The sequence below is a fragment of the Rhea americana genome, unplaced genomic scaffold (assembly GCF_003343005.1).
Source record: "Rhea americana isolate MKP2758 unplaced genomic scaffold, rheAme1 scaffold_143, whole genome shotgun sequence".
Lineage (NCBI taxonomy): Eukaryota > Metazoa > Chordata > Aves > Rheiformes > Rheidae > Rhea > Rhea americana.
The window spans coordinates 229703-247560 of NW_028185517.1; the positions used below are offsets into that span (position 1 = coordinate 229703).

Genomic DNA, 17858 nt, shown 5'->3' on the forward strand with positions numbered 1-17858 from the left:
AGCAGTGTTGTGTTTTTCACAAGAATTTATGGCATTCTCACCAATTTCTTTGGTATCTCTAGTATGCAAAGAGAGCAAAGAAAATAGCAATTAACCCTCTCGTTACCAGAGTAGCTGTGGAAATAATTCTCTCTGGATTTTTAATCCACTACCTTCCTTACTAGGCCAACCAGAACAAAAGGAAAGTGCTGAAATCCTCTAAGCTCTGTAAGTAAACATCCCAGTGCCTGTGGCTCTTACCCAAACATGCTCACATCAAAGGCAACATCTTTTTCAAAGACTTCATCACCTTAATGCAGAGCTATAAAGGAAATTTCTACACAGTTGGTCAGGCAAACAAATGCTTTTTTTTTTTTTTTTTTTGTCTCTGCTCTGGGCTGGAAAATTAGAAGGTAGTTACTGAAGTACCATGTGCAAGTTGATAAGTAAGCTCTTTTAAACATATTCACTTGGCTCAGAACTGCCCTAACACAGCTGTGAAATATTCACCCAAAGGACAGAGACTGAGTTAATGTCTGCCTCCAAAAGACTACGGGCCACACCCAAAGCCCTCTGAGTCGAGCCTCTAGCTTCCAGGAGACCATCAGCCTGACTGGAAGAAAATCATGTAAATGATAAAATCAGATGTCCCAAACACAGCTACCACTAAGAGAGGCTTTTAATGGTGATGTTTTCAGGTTCTGTCACTTTGTATATTAGGCAACTTTGTCACTTCCTGCAGCAGTGTCTCAATGTTACTTTTAATGTTAGCTGAATTTCTTTCCTCTTTTCCCTGCAACTTGCACTCTCCTGCCCCCTATGAATTCACCCCTCACTTTCTGCTAACTGCCTCCCTCTGATCTTCCTACCTCTTTCTGCCCTATGTTTGCTAGAGAATGACTTTACTGTACCCAAGAACTTCTGCCAGCATTGTCACATAGAAAAGGTATTTTAACACATGTACAGCCTAGACATTTCAGCATTTGTTGGTATCTCTCTGGCTCCCAGTCTCCAGTCCTCTGTCCTCCAAATCCTTGTGCCCTTCTGGCTTCAGAGCTTAGCACATGGAAAATAAGAGATTTAAGGCAGCCAAAAAAAATTGACGCTGTATGGGACAAAGTAAAAGACAAATCTATTTATTTTTTCAAAGTTGGTGCTCCAGGGACTTTTGCTAGCTCGAGTGCCTCTGGCTCCCCCCTTTGACTGAAAAGGCTCAGACCAGGGAAAAAGAAACTAAATTGAGTGATGGGGCTCTACAAAGATGTGCAATAACAAGCCCATGAGGTTGCTCCACTTCTTTAAACATCTTTCAGAAGGAATACAAACTACATCCTCCAGGCTTGCACTGGAGTTTGAAACTAGGGCCTCCAGCCTCTTCTAAAGTCAGTAATATAATTAACTATTCAATTTATTTTCTCCTGTTTACATGTCTCTGCAAGCATTTAATCCCCTTTGAGCTTCTCCTCTTAAAGCCTGTGTGATTTTTAATGAAATAACCACGCTTTTATTCCCTTTGATAGAGTGTCTCTTTCAGAAAGGCCTGTTTGTGCTTACATGATTCTTCAGTGCAGGTATCCTTTCCTGCCTCTCTCAGCAGATATAATTATTACTACAGACTCTTTCTAGGTGGGAATGCCTTTCTATCATTTATCCCAACTGTTCTTCAAACACACTTCATTTCAGGCCTTGTCAAGATCCGATTTTTGCAAGACTGCTGGTAAATAAAGCCTACTAGCAGAGTTTAGCTTTTGAACAGAGCCTGAATTTCAGAGAAAAGTTTGTCACAAAAAAATCCCGAACAAAACCAAAAAACCCTGAAGCATCTAACTGTGAAGAGTCATCATGGAGAAGGATGTCCTTCTCTCTCCATTGGCAACAGAAGGAACTGAATGCTAATTTCCAGGAGGTGAGAGGAATCTCAGCTCTGTCTTATTGTCACCCAGACAGCTTTTAAAAGGTACTTACAAAACTGAAACCAGAAATAGGAGGTGCAAGTCTACTGTACTACCATTCCTTCCTTGGTGACACCATAGCCCTTCTGAAGTTGCCTGATCTAGAGGAGGTACTCTGCTCTTTGTGGACAACATCCTTTCAAATATGCTCTACAAATCTAAAAAAACAGATCAGATGACAGAAGAGACTCATCATGCAGCAAAGCAACAAAGGTTATTATTGCTGATGATACAGTCAGCCAGCTTGGAATCTAGTTTCCCTTCCAAGCCCTATTGACAATAACACACTCTCACAAAGACCTCTCTCCCCATCACCCCTGCTCACAACCACATAAAAGCATTGAGTTTTCTGTTCAGCACTACGAGAGAATTCTTCTCAGCAAAATAATATTTACAGAGGGAGAGGATTGCTGCTGAGTCCACTTAGAATCATGCCCATCACCAAGCTCCTTAATGGAAAGCAGCTGAACTATTTTTTTAAAAAGTACAGCCCAAGGAAAGAGGGAGAAGCAGAGCTGACTGTATCTCGATAGACCTAAACTCCCTAACCAATCAGGACTGTATTGCATTCTGTCAGAAGATATCCCCTTTTGATATATCAGACCTTATAACACAAAAGCTTTCACTGTCTTTGAGATCCCACTGCTACTCCTTTTGTAGATGCTCTCTAACTAGAAATTTCTCTTCAATGGCAACCCTATACACGTGTGTAGCATGCTTAAGGGGCAAGAAAGGAAGAGAACCTGAACTTACTTCACAGCCATCAAACCCTCCCTGCCTCCTTCCCACCTTTGCACTAATGGGAGGGCTGGCACAGAAACCAAGTGGAAGATATAGACCATCTCATTGCTGGGAAGCAGATGGGACTGGGCTTCACCCCAATGGCAGAGTTGGGCCTTGTTTATCCTCCTCTTGAAGGATGTTATGCTTGGAAGGAAAAACGGACATGATGACCTTCATTAGTTCAGAGCAACACCTAAACTTATAGATGTACTCCTGCTCCCTTTCCTCTCCCAATGCATGGCGTTCTCTGAAGCATTTCTCCCTCCTTTATTTTATTTACCCAGCCCAGGCTTTCTTTGGTATGGTATGCCTGCTGTGGGCCCATAGTCTGACATGCAGCTAAGACCAACCAACAACCTCACAAGTGCATAGATTTCTCAGGTCTTAAAAYGACTGAGAAGACTAGATGCATTTCTTCATCTGGTCCTGAGGCTGCTCGTGTGTTAATCAACAGATACAAACCCAGCATTTCTGAAATTTGCTGTCAGTTCCCATGCTCAGGATGCCTTTCTTTTATGTTCAAGGAAAGGGGATCACATTCTAACAGCAAGAGCAACAATAATTTGAGGCCAACTAAATGTCACTGAACTAACTTTCCTTCTTTCCCCAAAAGACAGTACTTACTGCCTTTAATACTACACAAAACACCAGAGGAGGGGTTTTCTTACAAATATCAAATAGAGGAGGGGTTTTCTTACAAATATCAAATAGAGAGATTTTCTTACAGGGAAGAAAAACATCTTCTACAGCTAAGAGGAACAGTGTTATGTGGACGGTTGTAATTCATTAAGATCTAATATTTCAAATGTTTTAACCACTCTTCATAAAGGGTCCTTCTTCATAAAGGATTAAGACATTTTTTATGCTGACTGTGTATTATGGGACTAATCAGTCAAGATCTCCTAAGTCCTAGCTATGACTATGTAATATTGGACAGTGGTGGGGTCACAACAGTATCTTTGGCTTTTTAGGACAATTTATTCCATTGAAGCTAGGCAACACAACCCACAGGTTACAAGTCTAAACTCAGGAGAAAGAGACTGAGATTCTGCAGTGAGTAAAACATGGGAGRAAAGACTGGTAGTTACATTGGTGCCTTATGGCTGTAAAATTGGCTAGTTTTGACATGTAAAAGACAGTTTCAGCCTTAAAGACAGAAACCAAAACTACCTACTTCTTTTTGATCATGTTCCTTGTTACTCCTAGGACATCCAGAAGGAGTTTGACTTCCAAGGTACATAGATTCTGACCTAGTTTTCAGTCTAAGCAAAAGTAACTACCAAAAATTTACTTAAATCAAATTTCATCTCATAGGCTTTTTTTAAAAAATTGGCACAATAGTCTGAAAATAAATCATCTTCCAGCTTCCCTAGAAGGCAGCTACATTAAACTCTTTTCAGATACGTCAAAGAAGGTGAAAGCTGTCAAAGGACAGTACCTCACAGATGTTAAACACAACTAYAGCTGGCCTGTGAGACAGATATTTTCTTTGTGTTCTAGCCTCTCACTGCATAGCCAAATGGCAATCAAAGGCATTACCAATCTGCCTGGCTGAATGGATAAACCAGCAAAATTACAAAGATGTATTTGTTCTTCCCAGCAAAAGTAGCAACGCTAAAAGGGCAGTATATCTTGAACATGAGCCTGTGTTTTCCTTTRTATCCTTCACTTTCCTTTGTATACTCTTTCAAAATCTCTCTTTGTTTTGCTATGGCACAAAGCAGAGAAATGTAGCTGCTACTTTAAGAGGATGGTGGAGGAACTGGATTTGATGGTATAAGATAGTCAATCCCATATTATCTTGCTAATGTTCAATCCTAGGTCTAGAATGCATGATCTGACTTGTTACTGAAAGGCTGTCCATGAGCTGTGCAGCACCAGCAATGACATCAGTATTTTCTTTTCTGTAAGATAGTCAGAGTGAAACATATGTTCTCAGAGAAAACTTACTAACTCTGGAAACTGCTAAAACACATTTTTGCAAATAAGGTGAAAGGGGAGAGAACTTTCCCTTACAATCATATTTCTAGGGATTGACTAATTCCTAATGGCAACCATACGCTACATCCAGCTCCAGCAGCATATAACATTGGTGCCACAGCCCTCTTAGGCTGAGCTCACCCCAACAAAACATCACAAGATGGTGTCTCAGAGGAACAGCAAGGCTAATAGGGAGTGGGCAGCCAGAAGACATGATCAAAGGAGAAAAGTGGCGTGGCCCTTAATGTTGGTCCCCAGAACCCTTTCTGAAAGTTGTCAAATGAGTTGTAAATATCCACGGGAAAAAAATCATTTAAAGTAACAAGAGCAACAAAATAAACTATGTGCCTYTAGTAATAAGGCCTTTATAGTGCTCTCCTCACCTCTCTTTTCAGAGCTCAGATTCCAAAGATTTTAGTTACTCTTCGCCTTCACTCTCTGATGGCTCCCCTGCTACTTGTTCAGAGGGGAAAGAATGCAGCTGGCTCTGAGACAGGTGCTGCAGATTCTGCTTCAATGACTGAGTTGAGAGCCTCTAGACAAAAGATCCCGCTGTAGTTAAATGCAAAGCATCATTGTCCTACAGCTCAAGAAACCCTGAAGGAAATCAGTGCAAAACACAATCCTGAGACCAGGAGAGCTGCAGGTACTAAGCATTTCCAGAAAACAGGCATACAGAGGGTACCTAGGTGGGATCCTAGCCTCAACGTACTTTGTTAAGGAAGCAAACRTCAAGTCACCACTGCCACCAAAGTTACCAGAAGCCTGGACAGAGGCAACTATGATAAAAGCCTGTCTCTCTCTCACACGCACTCATCAGTCCTAGCATAGGTGGAAATTCATTCCCTGGTGCTACTGTGTCCTCCAGATATAATGCAGCAGAACTCTGGAGGCAGAGAGTAGACACCAGTCCCTTCACCTAAAACTGCTGCTAGCACTGACACCRCACATGGTCTAGGAAATAGCCACTGGACCAGAGACTGACCCTTTCAGTCCATCTCCGATTGACACTGACTCAGTGTATATTCCCTGGATTAAATTGCAGCAGGTTCTGCTACACAATACAGCACTTATGTTACCACAGGTGAGCTGGTGCCAGAACAACAAAGTAGTTACCCTGGTTTCACACAATGTTAATGCACATACCATGCTTCTGCAACCTCAGCTAGAATCTGCCCAGCAATGCAGGTATCACAGGCATATCTGGAGTATGCTGGAATATCTCACTCCCCAGTTATTCTCTGGATTATCTGACTACCTCTACTGCCAGGCGGAAGCAGACAATCTGCCTCAGTGCTTCTAAAAACAGAGGCAGACACCTTCTGTCACTGAAATGCTTGGAGAATCTGACCCTGGAGGCCTAGTTCTCAGAGATGCTGAACACCCACCAGTGTGTTTCCCCCAAGCAGTCAAAGCTTGAGAAGAGTCTGCTACCTGGGATTGCTTTCCTCAGGCTCCATCTTTTGCTTTTTTCAAAGCTGAAGAACAGAAGCAATTTCTTGAGAAGGGGATGAATCATTGAGGGGACTGCATGCTTGCAATATGTTTTGGGAAAAATCAAAGCAGCTGATTAGATCCCAGACCAACACCTTTTGCAGGGCATGCTGCAGCTTCTCCCTACTACTGTCTCACTCTTCATTTTATATAGCATGTAGGACATGCATGAAAGACCTCCTGGGAAAATATAAACATGATCATTCATCTCTCCCTCTTCCAGCCCCCAAAACATTTAAGCGACTGCACACATTTCACATTCAGTGAGCTGAGTTCACTGATCCCCAGGTCCCCAGGTCCAAGAGAACTAGAATCCTCCCTTACAAAACCAAGGACGGATTCAAGTATGATGTCAGCCCTCAAATCCCATGCTTTGCTGTGCTGGCATTCAAGTCAGGTCCTGTCTCACAAAGAAGAGATTAGAACACAAAGCAAACTGTGTGAAATGGTAATGGGGTAATGGGGATGAAGCTTCACAATAATGTTGCTATTCTTAATAATGATTCCTTCACTGGGGTTGAGGTTTTTTTTTGTTTGGGGTTTTTTTTTTTTGGTCTCTCACTCTGGCATGGGGTACTTGCCTTCCTTTTTGTCCATGCCACTGGACATCAGAAATGATGCAGTGAAACATGAAACATAGCAAGAACCTGGTCCTCTGAGCAATTACTAATTAGCATCTTGCACCAAAGGTCTACTGCTCATCCAAATATTTCCTCTAAGTTACTTGTCTCTGAAGTGCTTTGACAGAGTCTTCATTAGGGTAGTACACAGGAAGTCAGATCTTACTCTGCCAAATGCTCCATAAACAAAGACAGTCTGTGCCTTGAAGAGTTTGCAGTCTATGCAAGTAGGACAAAATAAGAGAAGAAAGAGCAGAAAGGAGCAAAACAACTGCTGGCAACWGGCATGTTGATTCTATGACACTAGCACAGATTCGGCTTTTAGTCTAAAAACTTTCATGTTTCATTCAATTTACACTTTAACCATGAAAAATGCACCTACCTCTGGGCAGAACACAACAGCCATTTGACAGCTGGCAAAGAAACTGCACAACAGTTTGGAAAGAAAAGCATTGAACACTATCCACCCTTTGGAAAGACAGGGAATTCACAGGGTGTAGAAATTGCTTATGTAATTGATGCAACTTCTTGACAAAAGCTGTTGGCTTAATAATATTTTTTTCCAGCAGTAATACCTTTGAGGGAGAGCACTTAGACTTCAGTTTCACACAGTATAAGCCAATTCTGAGATTCTATCAGAAAAAGAAATAACTCTAATAGAAAGAAAAAAAAAATAGGAAGAATGGCAGCTGTTCTGTTCTCTGTAGGTTGTTATACCAGGCTCCTCACTATGCTAACATGCCACTCTAGTTATTAATAGCTGGTTATGAGAAGGACTGTTTATCTACTCCACTGAGCAAAACATCCCATTTTGTTAAAAAAATATTAAACCAGAGATTTTGATTTAACTTCTCTAAACCAGGTCAGGTAGTAAGCTTGGTCTAGCAAAGGAAAGAGGCTGATCTCATAGGAAGGGAGGAGTGGACTGTTCTAACACCAAGTGTGATCTCATGTGTTTGTTCTTCATCTTTTTGCCTAGATACGGGGGAGAGGCAATACTGCAGCCAAGCTTTTGTTAAGTGCTAATTCAGTAAGTATATAAAATTTCAGGGGGTTTGGAATAAAGCAGCTCTGAAAGTTAACGTGCTGATGCTCTGGCTCATGTGTGACATTAAGCATCACCCAGTGGGGCCAATACATAAATGGTGACCAGTAATTCCTGTCTCAGTAGAGCCAGCACAGATGATCCCCTAATAACAATAATGGTGGACAACACTGTTCTTAAGCATGCAAGGGGGCCTAGCAGGAGCAGAAGGACTCTTGTGTATAAAGCTGGTATGCCTACTTATTTAACAGGAGAAAATCTGTCTTGTGGATGAAGGTGGGAGATCACTGCTGCAGTCCCCCCTCCTCCAAGAACAAATCAAAAGATTTTGACTTGCTGCCCAACTCACCGTATTGGCTCAGATTTCAGATGATAATTGAGACTGTAGATGAGCTCTCTCTCGTGGAAAGGCGGCTTCCCTGTTGCCCTCTGGATGTCAAGGTGAGCAGAGTTGCAGAGTGCATGGACACCAGTGTCTGTTCGGCTGGAGATATGGAACTTGATGGGAACAACAGGTTTTAGGTTCTGTGCTGCCTTCTGCAAGCCAACATGAGAAGGGATCATGAATACAGGACTCACTAGGAGCTACCTAGGACTCACTGCCCTCCTCCTTGCCAATCACATACCTCTTTAATGTTCACATGGAGAAGTAATTGTGAGTTTTACTGTGGGCTGCAGGAGGATGGAGATGGGCCTGCTCAGGGGATTTCTCCTAGACCCATTGGCTACTCACCCTTTGCCCCAGAATCATCTTAAAAAGAACATCCAAAATGCTGTGAGCTTCCTTACATATGTAAAACAAAGTAATATGTATTTCTCTCCCTGTCCTTTGCTTTATAACATTGGGTGAGTGGGCTAGAGGATAGAGAATTCCCCACTTAAACCCAGACACACCCCCTGCTGAAAACTGATTTCAGACTGCTTGTACAGCAAGCAAAAACAGCCTAGTGCACACTCCTAAAAAGCTGCAGAACCCAAGCATTACAGGGACAGAAATAGCAGAATAGGGTGTCTGAAGACATCACAGCCAAGAGGCCTGATGGAGCTCAGGCTGCATCCTTTGTTCCCAGCGCAGACCAGAACTGTATAAAATACTGCAGCTTACTGCTGCAGGCAGTTCTTTCCCATCCATAATGGCAGCAGGGTTACAGAGGGCAGCATGTTTCCACTAATTGTTAAGAGCAGAGGAGGAGTCAGGGGACTGACCAGAGGCAGAGTAGCAATAGCATTGAGGTAATGCATTTCGTTAGTCCCATGGAGAAATATAACAGATCTGAGAATCAAGACGCAGCTCACATAAAAGACACCAGTAGCTGAAGAGCTGACACTGAGCCATTCCGGGAAGTATAAACAACCACATGCCACTAGCAATCACAAGGTGTAATTTCCTTATATTCATTGCTTCCACGGTTGCAATAATTCTGTAATACAGAATTTGGCTAATCCTCTTCAAAGCACTGTTTTCTTCGGGAGCTGCCTTAACATTGAGCTGATGCTGCACTCACACTAACAAGACTGCTATCACAGCAAGACAGAAGCAAAAAATGACAAATACTATACAGTTAAAGAGTTCAAGTTCATTGGAGTGAAAACGAGGTCCTAAATTACACTGCAGCTGGAATATACTTTAAAAATTAGTTAATAAATTATATTGCAACATACTGAAATTTACAATTCTTGACACAAGGGCGAGGAGAGTGTTTTGAGATCCTTTCAGTTCTGCACATGGATTTAGGCAAGGATTTGCTAGACAATCCACCTGTTCCCAGGGTTGTTGGCTCCTTTTCCCAACTGTTCCTCCCACAAGAGCTCGCTTTTGCCCCCACCCTGCCTCTGCTTTTCCATTTTGCCTATTAACAAAGGGCTAAAAAAACAATTGGTTGAACTATTACAGGATCCTTGCTGGGAAAGTAAGTAAAATCCTGCTAAATGAGTCATTAATATGATGTTCTCTAATTAAGATGATTGGAATGAAAGCGACAGAGAGAGACAGAGAGAGAGAGAGAGAGAGAGAAAGGCTAACAGTTAATTAGATGCTATATATGTAAGGGTCTATTTTGACTGGGCTAAGTTTAACAAAGCCAGGGTGGGTTTTGGTAAAGTGCAAAGGTGAACACTGGTAGGTCAGAAACTTTAGTATCCCAAGAACTCGCTAATGCAATGTTAAAATCATAGTTGGTCTTTCATATAGTAAGGCTTTAAAGTAAGTTGCTGGAGCACTGCAAAATAAAATTTTTACCTTTGTGAGGGCAGGCCCTTAGACTGAAAATCTGATGTGATTTGTTAGAACGAAGCACATCTGAAACACTGAAAAACTAAGCAAATTCTGGAAAACTAGATGAATGACTATAAATTTCCTTCTCTATTCCATCTTCTCTCCTGAGTGGTGAACCCAGCAGTGGTCTTTATTAGATTTCAATTTGGTACCAAAAGTCAATAAAGTTTGAACATCCAACTTTCAAATGCCTTCCAGACTCCCACTATTTAAGCAGACAGAATTCTGAGCTCTCACAAACATACTGTTAAAAAGCACAGGAAGGCAAGGAAAAACGTAGGGGAGCTGCAGGGGAAAGCCTGGGAAACAGAACACAAATGATCCTAGTCTTTTCCTCTTCCTAATTCTTCTATTTGGAGTTCACATATGGTTATGATTAACAATGAAAATCTTTTTACTTATTACCCATAGCAGAGAGAAGCAGACAGAAATTAAATGGTTCTCTGCAGCAGACCTTGGCTTATGCCTAAGTAATTTATTTTAAAGCAGAAGCTGTACTTAAACGATAAAGTTTTTGCAAAAATGTTTTTGTGTTTGCAGGTTCCTCTTTTCCCTCACCCCTTCTTCCCCCTCCTTTGTCACCAAGTACAGAACAGTCAGTGGGAACACAACTGGGTGAGTTAGAGGGAGAGAGAACAAGACAGTACATGGAAAACATCCCTTTCTTGTTATGGGCTTGGTGAAGGTTGTATGCAGTGCTCCTTGKGATCCTCACACTGCAAGTCATTTCAAGCACTGCATCTGAACTAAGCTGGATAGCCAGAACACCGAAAAGTTTGGATCTCTTCCTCTCTGCCAGGGAAGAAGTAAGCCTTTTTAGAGAGCAAGCTGGAAAGGTAGAGAGGACTAAAGGCTCCAAGGCAAACCTGTTTGTGTCCTATGCTTAGGTCAACTAATGAATCCACAAAGGTGCAGGACTTAATGACTGCTACAACTAAATGGTATTTTCACAACTGCCTTTCTTTAGCACAACTCTCCCAGGCACAACTCCTTGGAGAGACAACTGAAGGATATATGGGCTGGATATCCAAGAAGAAACATAACCACTACCATCAAAACTCAGCTTCTGAAAGCTATTTTTCCTCCAGCCTAACAACTATGCAGTTAATAACAGACTCCACAATCAATTGCTGCCTCCAGTTTCAATATTTAATATTTCATTTATTACTCCATTTAATATTTCATTTAAATCCCATCTTAATTACTCTCCTTACAGAGGGAATTTTGAACTGCTGAACTTGTTTACAGGTGATACACAAGTGACTCCTTCACATAYGCAAATGTCTCATCTTTGTACCATCCAAATGTCTTTTGAGCCTATAAGTAGCTGATAGTTTCCGAATCGTTTTCCTAYATACTCTAATATATTAACATCACCCACAATAAATTACGAAAAAGATGTACCATTTATTTTTTAGTAATTGTTTGCATTGCAACCATTTTTTTCCTCTCCTTTCAGGAAAAAATCTGATAAAACAATCTTACCTTGCTTTTGCACAATGCCTTTCATCTGAGGAACTCAAAAGGCTTTACTGCTAGTGATTCAGATCCCCATACAATCCTGCTGGGTATCATCTATGGGGAAAAGTGAGGCAGGAGTTCAGCAATTCACCTCTGGGCATTCAGCTAAAAAGCAGCATAGGAAACACAGAAATCAAGGAGCTAGGTTCTCTTCTCAGGTGTTCTCAGGGTTCACAGGTTTCAGCTCCCTCCTTTAAGCTACATAGCATACAAATGTTCTTCTCTTTAGCAGGTGTTCAGTTACAAACACTGAAATCTTAGCTTGGCACCTGCTAGAAGTGCTTCACTGAGTCAGTTCTTACCTATTTTAATTTTGCCTTTAGTTCCTGAGTCATAGTCTTTCCAGACCACTGTATTTCTGAGCAGCAACACRCATCCCAGGGTGCAACTTTTATAATTCTAATCCCCTGCACAGCAGCAATGTAGGAGTAAGTATTACTTGCACTTAGTAGGTCTGATCTACTAACAGATTTTAGTCACTAAGCACTTCCATATTTTTAATCATAATGCTATTTCCATTGCTGCATGTCAAAATGATACAGATCCACATTCCTGATTGTTATCATTACTTGCAGCTCTGTTCTCTTCTCACTCTGCACAAATGTTGGAGAGGCAGGATGAAGAACAGGCCCATTAATGTATACAGGCCATGGCTGGGAAGCAGAAGTTCATCTACTTCTCTCCCTGAAGGCTAAATAAAAGCTGCTCAAAATGGAAGACCTTTCCAGAGCATCTGTGAAACCACCAAAGGAACCTTTTGAATCAACTGTGGTTGGGTACGTTTAAGAGAAAAACTGTATTCGGAAAATTTTGGAAAAATTAGCATTTGTTGTTGCCCTTTCACAGTATGGAATCTGAGCTGGAATGCTTACTGGTTTTGTCAGTGGAAGACATCCACACTGACATTAGTTGCACAGACAAAATGGACTGCATTGCACTGCAGTGCATTGGTGGGGATATTGCATGATTTACAAGTTGCTGTGTTCTAATAAATAATCATCACCAAGCTTCCGGCTGCAAGTCAGAACAGCCCCAATGTGCATAGATTAACTGGTACTATATCAACTGAGACTAAGTAAGAATCACTTAGTTTTAGTGAAACAGATAAAAGCTGTAGTCAAAGTCAGGAAGAAAAAGCTAAGAAAGTATCTTTTGTTGGAAGAAATGGTCTCTGAAGCAATCTATCATGCCACTGGAAGTATTGTCCAAAGTAAACAGAGATTGCAGATGACTGTTCCCTAAGTCCATTTTCCTTTCTTCCTTCCTTCTTTCTTGGAGGGACAGTTTTTTCCAATGCTGCCTTGCATAGTATAGAGTTTGTCTATGTTCTCCCCCACTTTCTCTCCTCCCCTGCTCTCCATTTCTCTTTCATGGGGAATAATATCTGGACTTAGCACAAAGCTGCTGGCCAAAGCAGAACTTTGTGTGGGGAAGATTAGTTTTGGATAGCATTCACCAGCACAATGGAAAGCAGCACACTTGGGAGATGATTCAAACCAAAGATAAAAGGGAGCTTAATTCTGCAAATCCTAGCAGTCCTCACATATGGCGCCTGTTAGCACAAGTAACAGCTACTCACTTAAGCAAAAGATGCTACACAGGCAATTTTCCTTTASAGTAGGGGTATTTTTAAGAATTGAGACTTGATCATCACACTCTGAATGTTGTAAATTTCCACAATGAATTGGATGGAGCCAAGTCACAGGACTCAAACTTCACTATCTGGAGAAGCAAGGTCTGAAATTTTGGTATCGCTAGCAAGCTGGCGTTCCAAGTGTTTCAAGACAAATATGTTCTCCTCCAAGAAAGAAAATAAATTTCATCTGCAAAGCTCACCCTTCTCAAAGATATATTAAAAGGTCCCTCAAATATACAGATTTGCCACAGATTCAACATCAATATGTTGATCAACATGAACAAGTTTCCATTTCCTCTGGACAATCCTGATTAACCAGGCCTCTGTTACACAGCAGTACTCAGGACTACAAAACCATCCCTGTACCGTATAYTACATACATTTAAGGTGACAAAAGGTTACAGTCCTCCTGCTCAGCCATAGTGCCGCATTCTACCTTATCACATGGAGGGCTGCAGTGCATACTCACAGAACAGTCCATTAAACTTTTAATGACACCAGTTGTTGAAACACAAGGTCTACACCTTATAGTTCATTTGCTTGCTTTTAACCCCAATCAAATGCCAGAATGTGTTCTGAATGGAATAAGGAGCTCACTATGGATATAATCTTGCGCTCCCCTTCAGTTGCTTTCCTGGCTTTGGAAATGAGTATTTTGAAGTTCAAGGCTGCACAAAAATGAAAGAAGGAAGATAAATTCCTAAGGCCCCAGAAGTTTTCTATTAAAATCGCTTTAAGACATCTCATGTGGTTCTAATAGACACAGCCCGGCTCAGCAGTGCCCAGCATCAATCCCACCACATGAAAGCAAAGCACATATCCCATGACTGGCCAGTATGCAGCTGGGAGGATCAAAATGCTGATACTGTGAAAAGACAACACTAAATAAGTTTATCTTTTTCTGTTTTTCCTTCTTCTTTTCTCTTTTAATCACCCATCCTATCTATTCACTTGTTAAAACAAAGTTACTTGGATGATGCAAAACAACTGCTGGTCTCACCCAAAGTCCAGCATCTGGGGCTGAGACATGGGATGGTTTAGAKGATTAGATGAATAAGACAAAGTCCTTTGGGGCTCCTCTTTCAACAGCTGCACAACATGCAGTGGTCTCAGGTGAGGAGCACTACAAATATATGCTGAGAACTACTATTCAGAGTGTAACTCATAACACTTTCCTTCCACAGACTTCTTAGCAAGAGAATTCAAGAACTATCACCCTCATTCAGGAAACTGTGGCACAGTGGAGAAGTGTCTTGCCCRTAGTCACAGAGTGGCTAAGTGGGAGAGCAAGTCTCCTGCTCTCAGATCACTTCTTCAACAGCTCTGTTTCTTCCCAACACCGGGATTGTAGCTTATGCAGGCACAATATAGTCTGTTACAAACACACATGKAAGGCACATTGTCTTCAAACTGCTACAGTTATAATCTCAGGCTAGAGAATCTGATTGATAATGAGAAATAAATAATTAAAAGGGTGGTAATTAATACACAGCTATGGTCTGACTTGCCCCAAACATGACCTTGGCAATAGCATGGCAAGGATTAATTAAAGACTAACGTCTTTCACGTCAGATCTTCACTGAAATCACTGACAAAAAGGCCCTTTACTCTCTCTATTCTCTCCATTTCAGACTTGTTCATTTCCCAGTGCTACCAGTTTCTCTGTGAGTGTAGAGATCCCGCTCTACTAAAATTAAAACATACAACTTTTCAGAAAAGAGGCTGCCACGTGCGTCATCAGTTCAGAGCTTCTGAACAGAGAGTACAGCCTCATCCCAAACTGTACTCACAGTGTATCCTGCAGCATTAGCTCTCTGTGAGCACCTGTCCTYGCACACCTCCCTGAAAAGAGTGACAGTAGGCTAGTCCTACCACTATCTTGGAGGCAAGTGCTTAAACCCTGCCAATCACRACAGCAAAATGGCAAAGATGCTCAGATGCACCGATGATAAGAGCCAAGAAAGTACCCTGACTGGAGACAACAAAACATACGGTTTAATCTCTGTCTCCAGCCACTAAAAGCTCAGCCCAGAAAAAGCACCAGAGGATAATCCCTTTGCAAATAACGCCTATGAGAAAATATGTCTGTGGCTATAGCAATGCTGTAACCGGAAAGAAGTCAAGTGATGCTTGCCTGGATATCACAATCAACTTCACCACAAGGTATCTAGACTTCAACCTCTTCAGCAATCTCTTATGTTTTAAATAAGCACAAGCTTCATTTTGAACTATATAACATTTCTATGGCAAGAGAGGAAAAATAACGCAACTTTCTTTTGATTCCTGCTCTGCATAGGAACACTGGATTCACCATCACTGATCAGATAAATGCAGCTCAGCAGTAATCTGTAATTAAACTAGCATTCAGTTCCACAAACACCCAGACATGTTGAGTGTTCATCCTATGCAGGTTCACAAGCATTCTCCTTATTCACMCGCTTTCTACTTGCTGATGTAACATTAGGTCTTTTGCACTGTTATTGCACACTCATTCCAAGGCCAAACAGCACTTGCTGCTGAAAGGCATTCTCACATTCTAGGAAATCCCTGGGAGCAACACAAACAACAGTGATTGATTACAGAATCAGACCTTTTTTGCAGCACATCTGAAGGATTCCAGAAGAATGGGAACTTACTTTTTTCTTTTTTCCCTTTGGAACAACGGATATCCTACCATGTGTTTTTCTGAAAATATCTACCAGAGGCATCCCCTGCTAGGATTAAGTGGTGTCCCATTTCTAGATCTAGATAGGACTTAGGACATGAACTATAAGCAGAGCAGTGCAGGCTGTTCAGGACAGAGAGTTCTAAGAATGTGTGGAAGCAAAACTTCAAGTGCTAGAGAAGCTTGCATGCTTAAATACATTCGAGAGGGCCAGCAACTGAGCAGGGGCTCTGAGAAAAATAGTTCTGGAGTTGCATGCCTCATTTCAAGGAAATCCCATTGAAGGATTTAGGTGTTTTTCAGGATTAGGATCTTAATCTCTCTTACTTTACCCTGACCTACTTCTCCCACTTGCATAATGACATAATTTCTAAAACACTTCGACACTCAGGGAAAAAAAAGACATTTAGTATTGTAGTATTCAAAACAATTAGTGTTARAAAAATATTTATCCCTGATAGTTCATTGTAGTTCAACAATGTGATCTTAGAAATTTAATGACAAAATAACCATCAAGGACCTACCTCCATATAATTCTGGACTCCAACCACTGACTGATCAGTTGAAGTCTCCATGACTCCACTGCAGAGAAAAGCAAATACAATAGTTATTGACAAGTGTCAAGACCCTCTGTGTTCTGCCCAAGAGCTAGACACATTGTCTACCAACATATCCAGAAGTTAATAGGGTAAAGTCTTCATCAAACTGCTTGCTACTGAGTGACATGGATCTTTTTACACAACTTACACGGACCAAGTACTTTGAGGAATGGATAGGAAAATAAATGCAGTGAGTAGTGTGCAAGAAAGGAGCCTGGAAATACAAAAACATTCTCCCAGTGCTACTCCCTGTGCTAGCCCTTCAAATGGACATTGATGTGTTGGGATGATGAGACAGATAAATTACACTAGAGAAGAGACTGCAGGTTATACTTTTTCAGGGTGAGCAGCTGAATGTCAGTTGTAGGACCTTTTCTTCCAGGCCCTGTGGATGTGGTGGTGGGGCTCACAGACTGTGCAGAGACACAGTTTGTGATGAGCTTCCTTCTCCATTCCAGAGGTCACAGCCATTCACAAAGGGTGCTGGAGTGCAGAGGAATGTCCTGAGGCCAAATCTGATCTATCTGTACCCATTCTGGGTAATTTAGGCCAGTACTCACAACCAAATAAACTGTACCGCAAGAGAAGTGTGATTTTTTGGTATGTGATGGTATTATTCTGTATAGTACACAGTTCATCAGCTGGGGCTGCACAGGTTCTCTGGCACTCTTTTATGTAAACAAACGTAACTAGATATGTGGGATGCTTAAGGTCTGAGGAGACCCAGTTCTGTGGTCCTCCTGCAAGACTCGGGGCCCRTGGATCATTTCACGTGCACCTCAAGCACTGCAGGCATGCAACCCATCCAGACACGGCCACACAACTGGGCCTCCGATGAAACACCACCAGTGCACAAAAATTAATTACTTCCACTCCCACCAGCCTCAAAACACACACTTGCCTTCTTTTCTGTGCTTTTATGTTTTCTTTTTGCCCATTTTCTGCATTTCTTATCCAAACCATCCTCTTTCTAATGTTTCTATGCAGCAGCAGAAAACAGTCCGATTCCCTGTCCATGCTCACTTAGCAGTAGCGATCTGTCGCTTACCACAAATGCTGCACTGACCACTTTCGTCCTCACACGCCTCCCCGCAGTGTTCCTAGCGCTTACGGCCWCCCCCAACACGTGCCGCACGCCTCCAATCCCGGAGGCGCCGATCTCCTTCCTCCACACAGGGCTTTAACCACACAGCAAACGCACCTACCTATATTTACTGCCAAAGTACTGGAAGAAAACTAGGTATCGGGTTTTTGGAGAAACCATGTTTGCTGCCCGTGGCGCCAAGGGAGACGGGCGAGTTGCAGCGGG

The 17858-nt window shown here is 41.9% G+C and overlaps 1 protein-coding gene across 3 annotated transcripts in view; it reads right to left on the reverse strand.

Moving 5' to 3' along the window:
* Positions 1-17852, reverse strand: part of PUSL1 (pseudouridine synthase like 1) — a 32066-nt gene extending 14214 nt beyond the window's left edge. For 2 of the 3 annotated variants that reach the window (XM_085298935.1, XM_085298933.1), the window contains exons 1-3: positions 17755-17852; positions 16475-16532; positions 8203-8390 (exon numbers count right to left, since the gene is read on the reverse strand). In XM_085298935.1, the coding sequence (XP_085155061.1) occupies positions 8203-8390; positions 16475-16532; positions 17755-17813 (305 nt within the window). In that variant the 5' untranslated portion in view covers positions 17814-17852. Of the gene's footprint in view, positions 1-8202; positions 8391-16474; positions 16533-17597; positions 17636-17754 lie in introns of those variants that run through there. The other variant, XM_085298934.1, reaches the window with a different exon arrangement.
* Between the last annotated feature and the right edge of the window lie 6 nt (positions 17853-17858).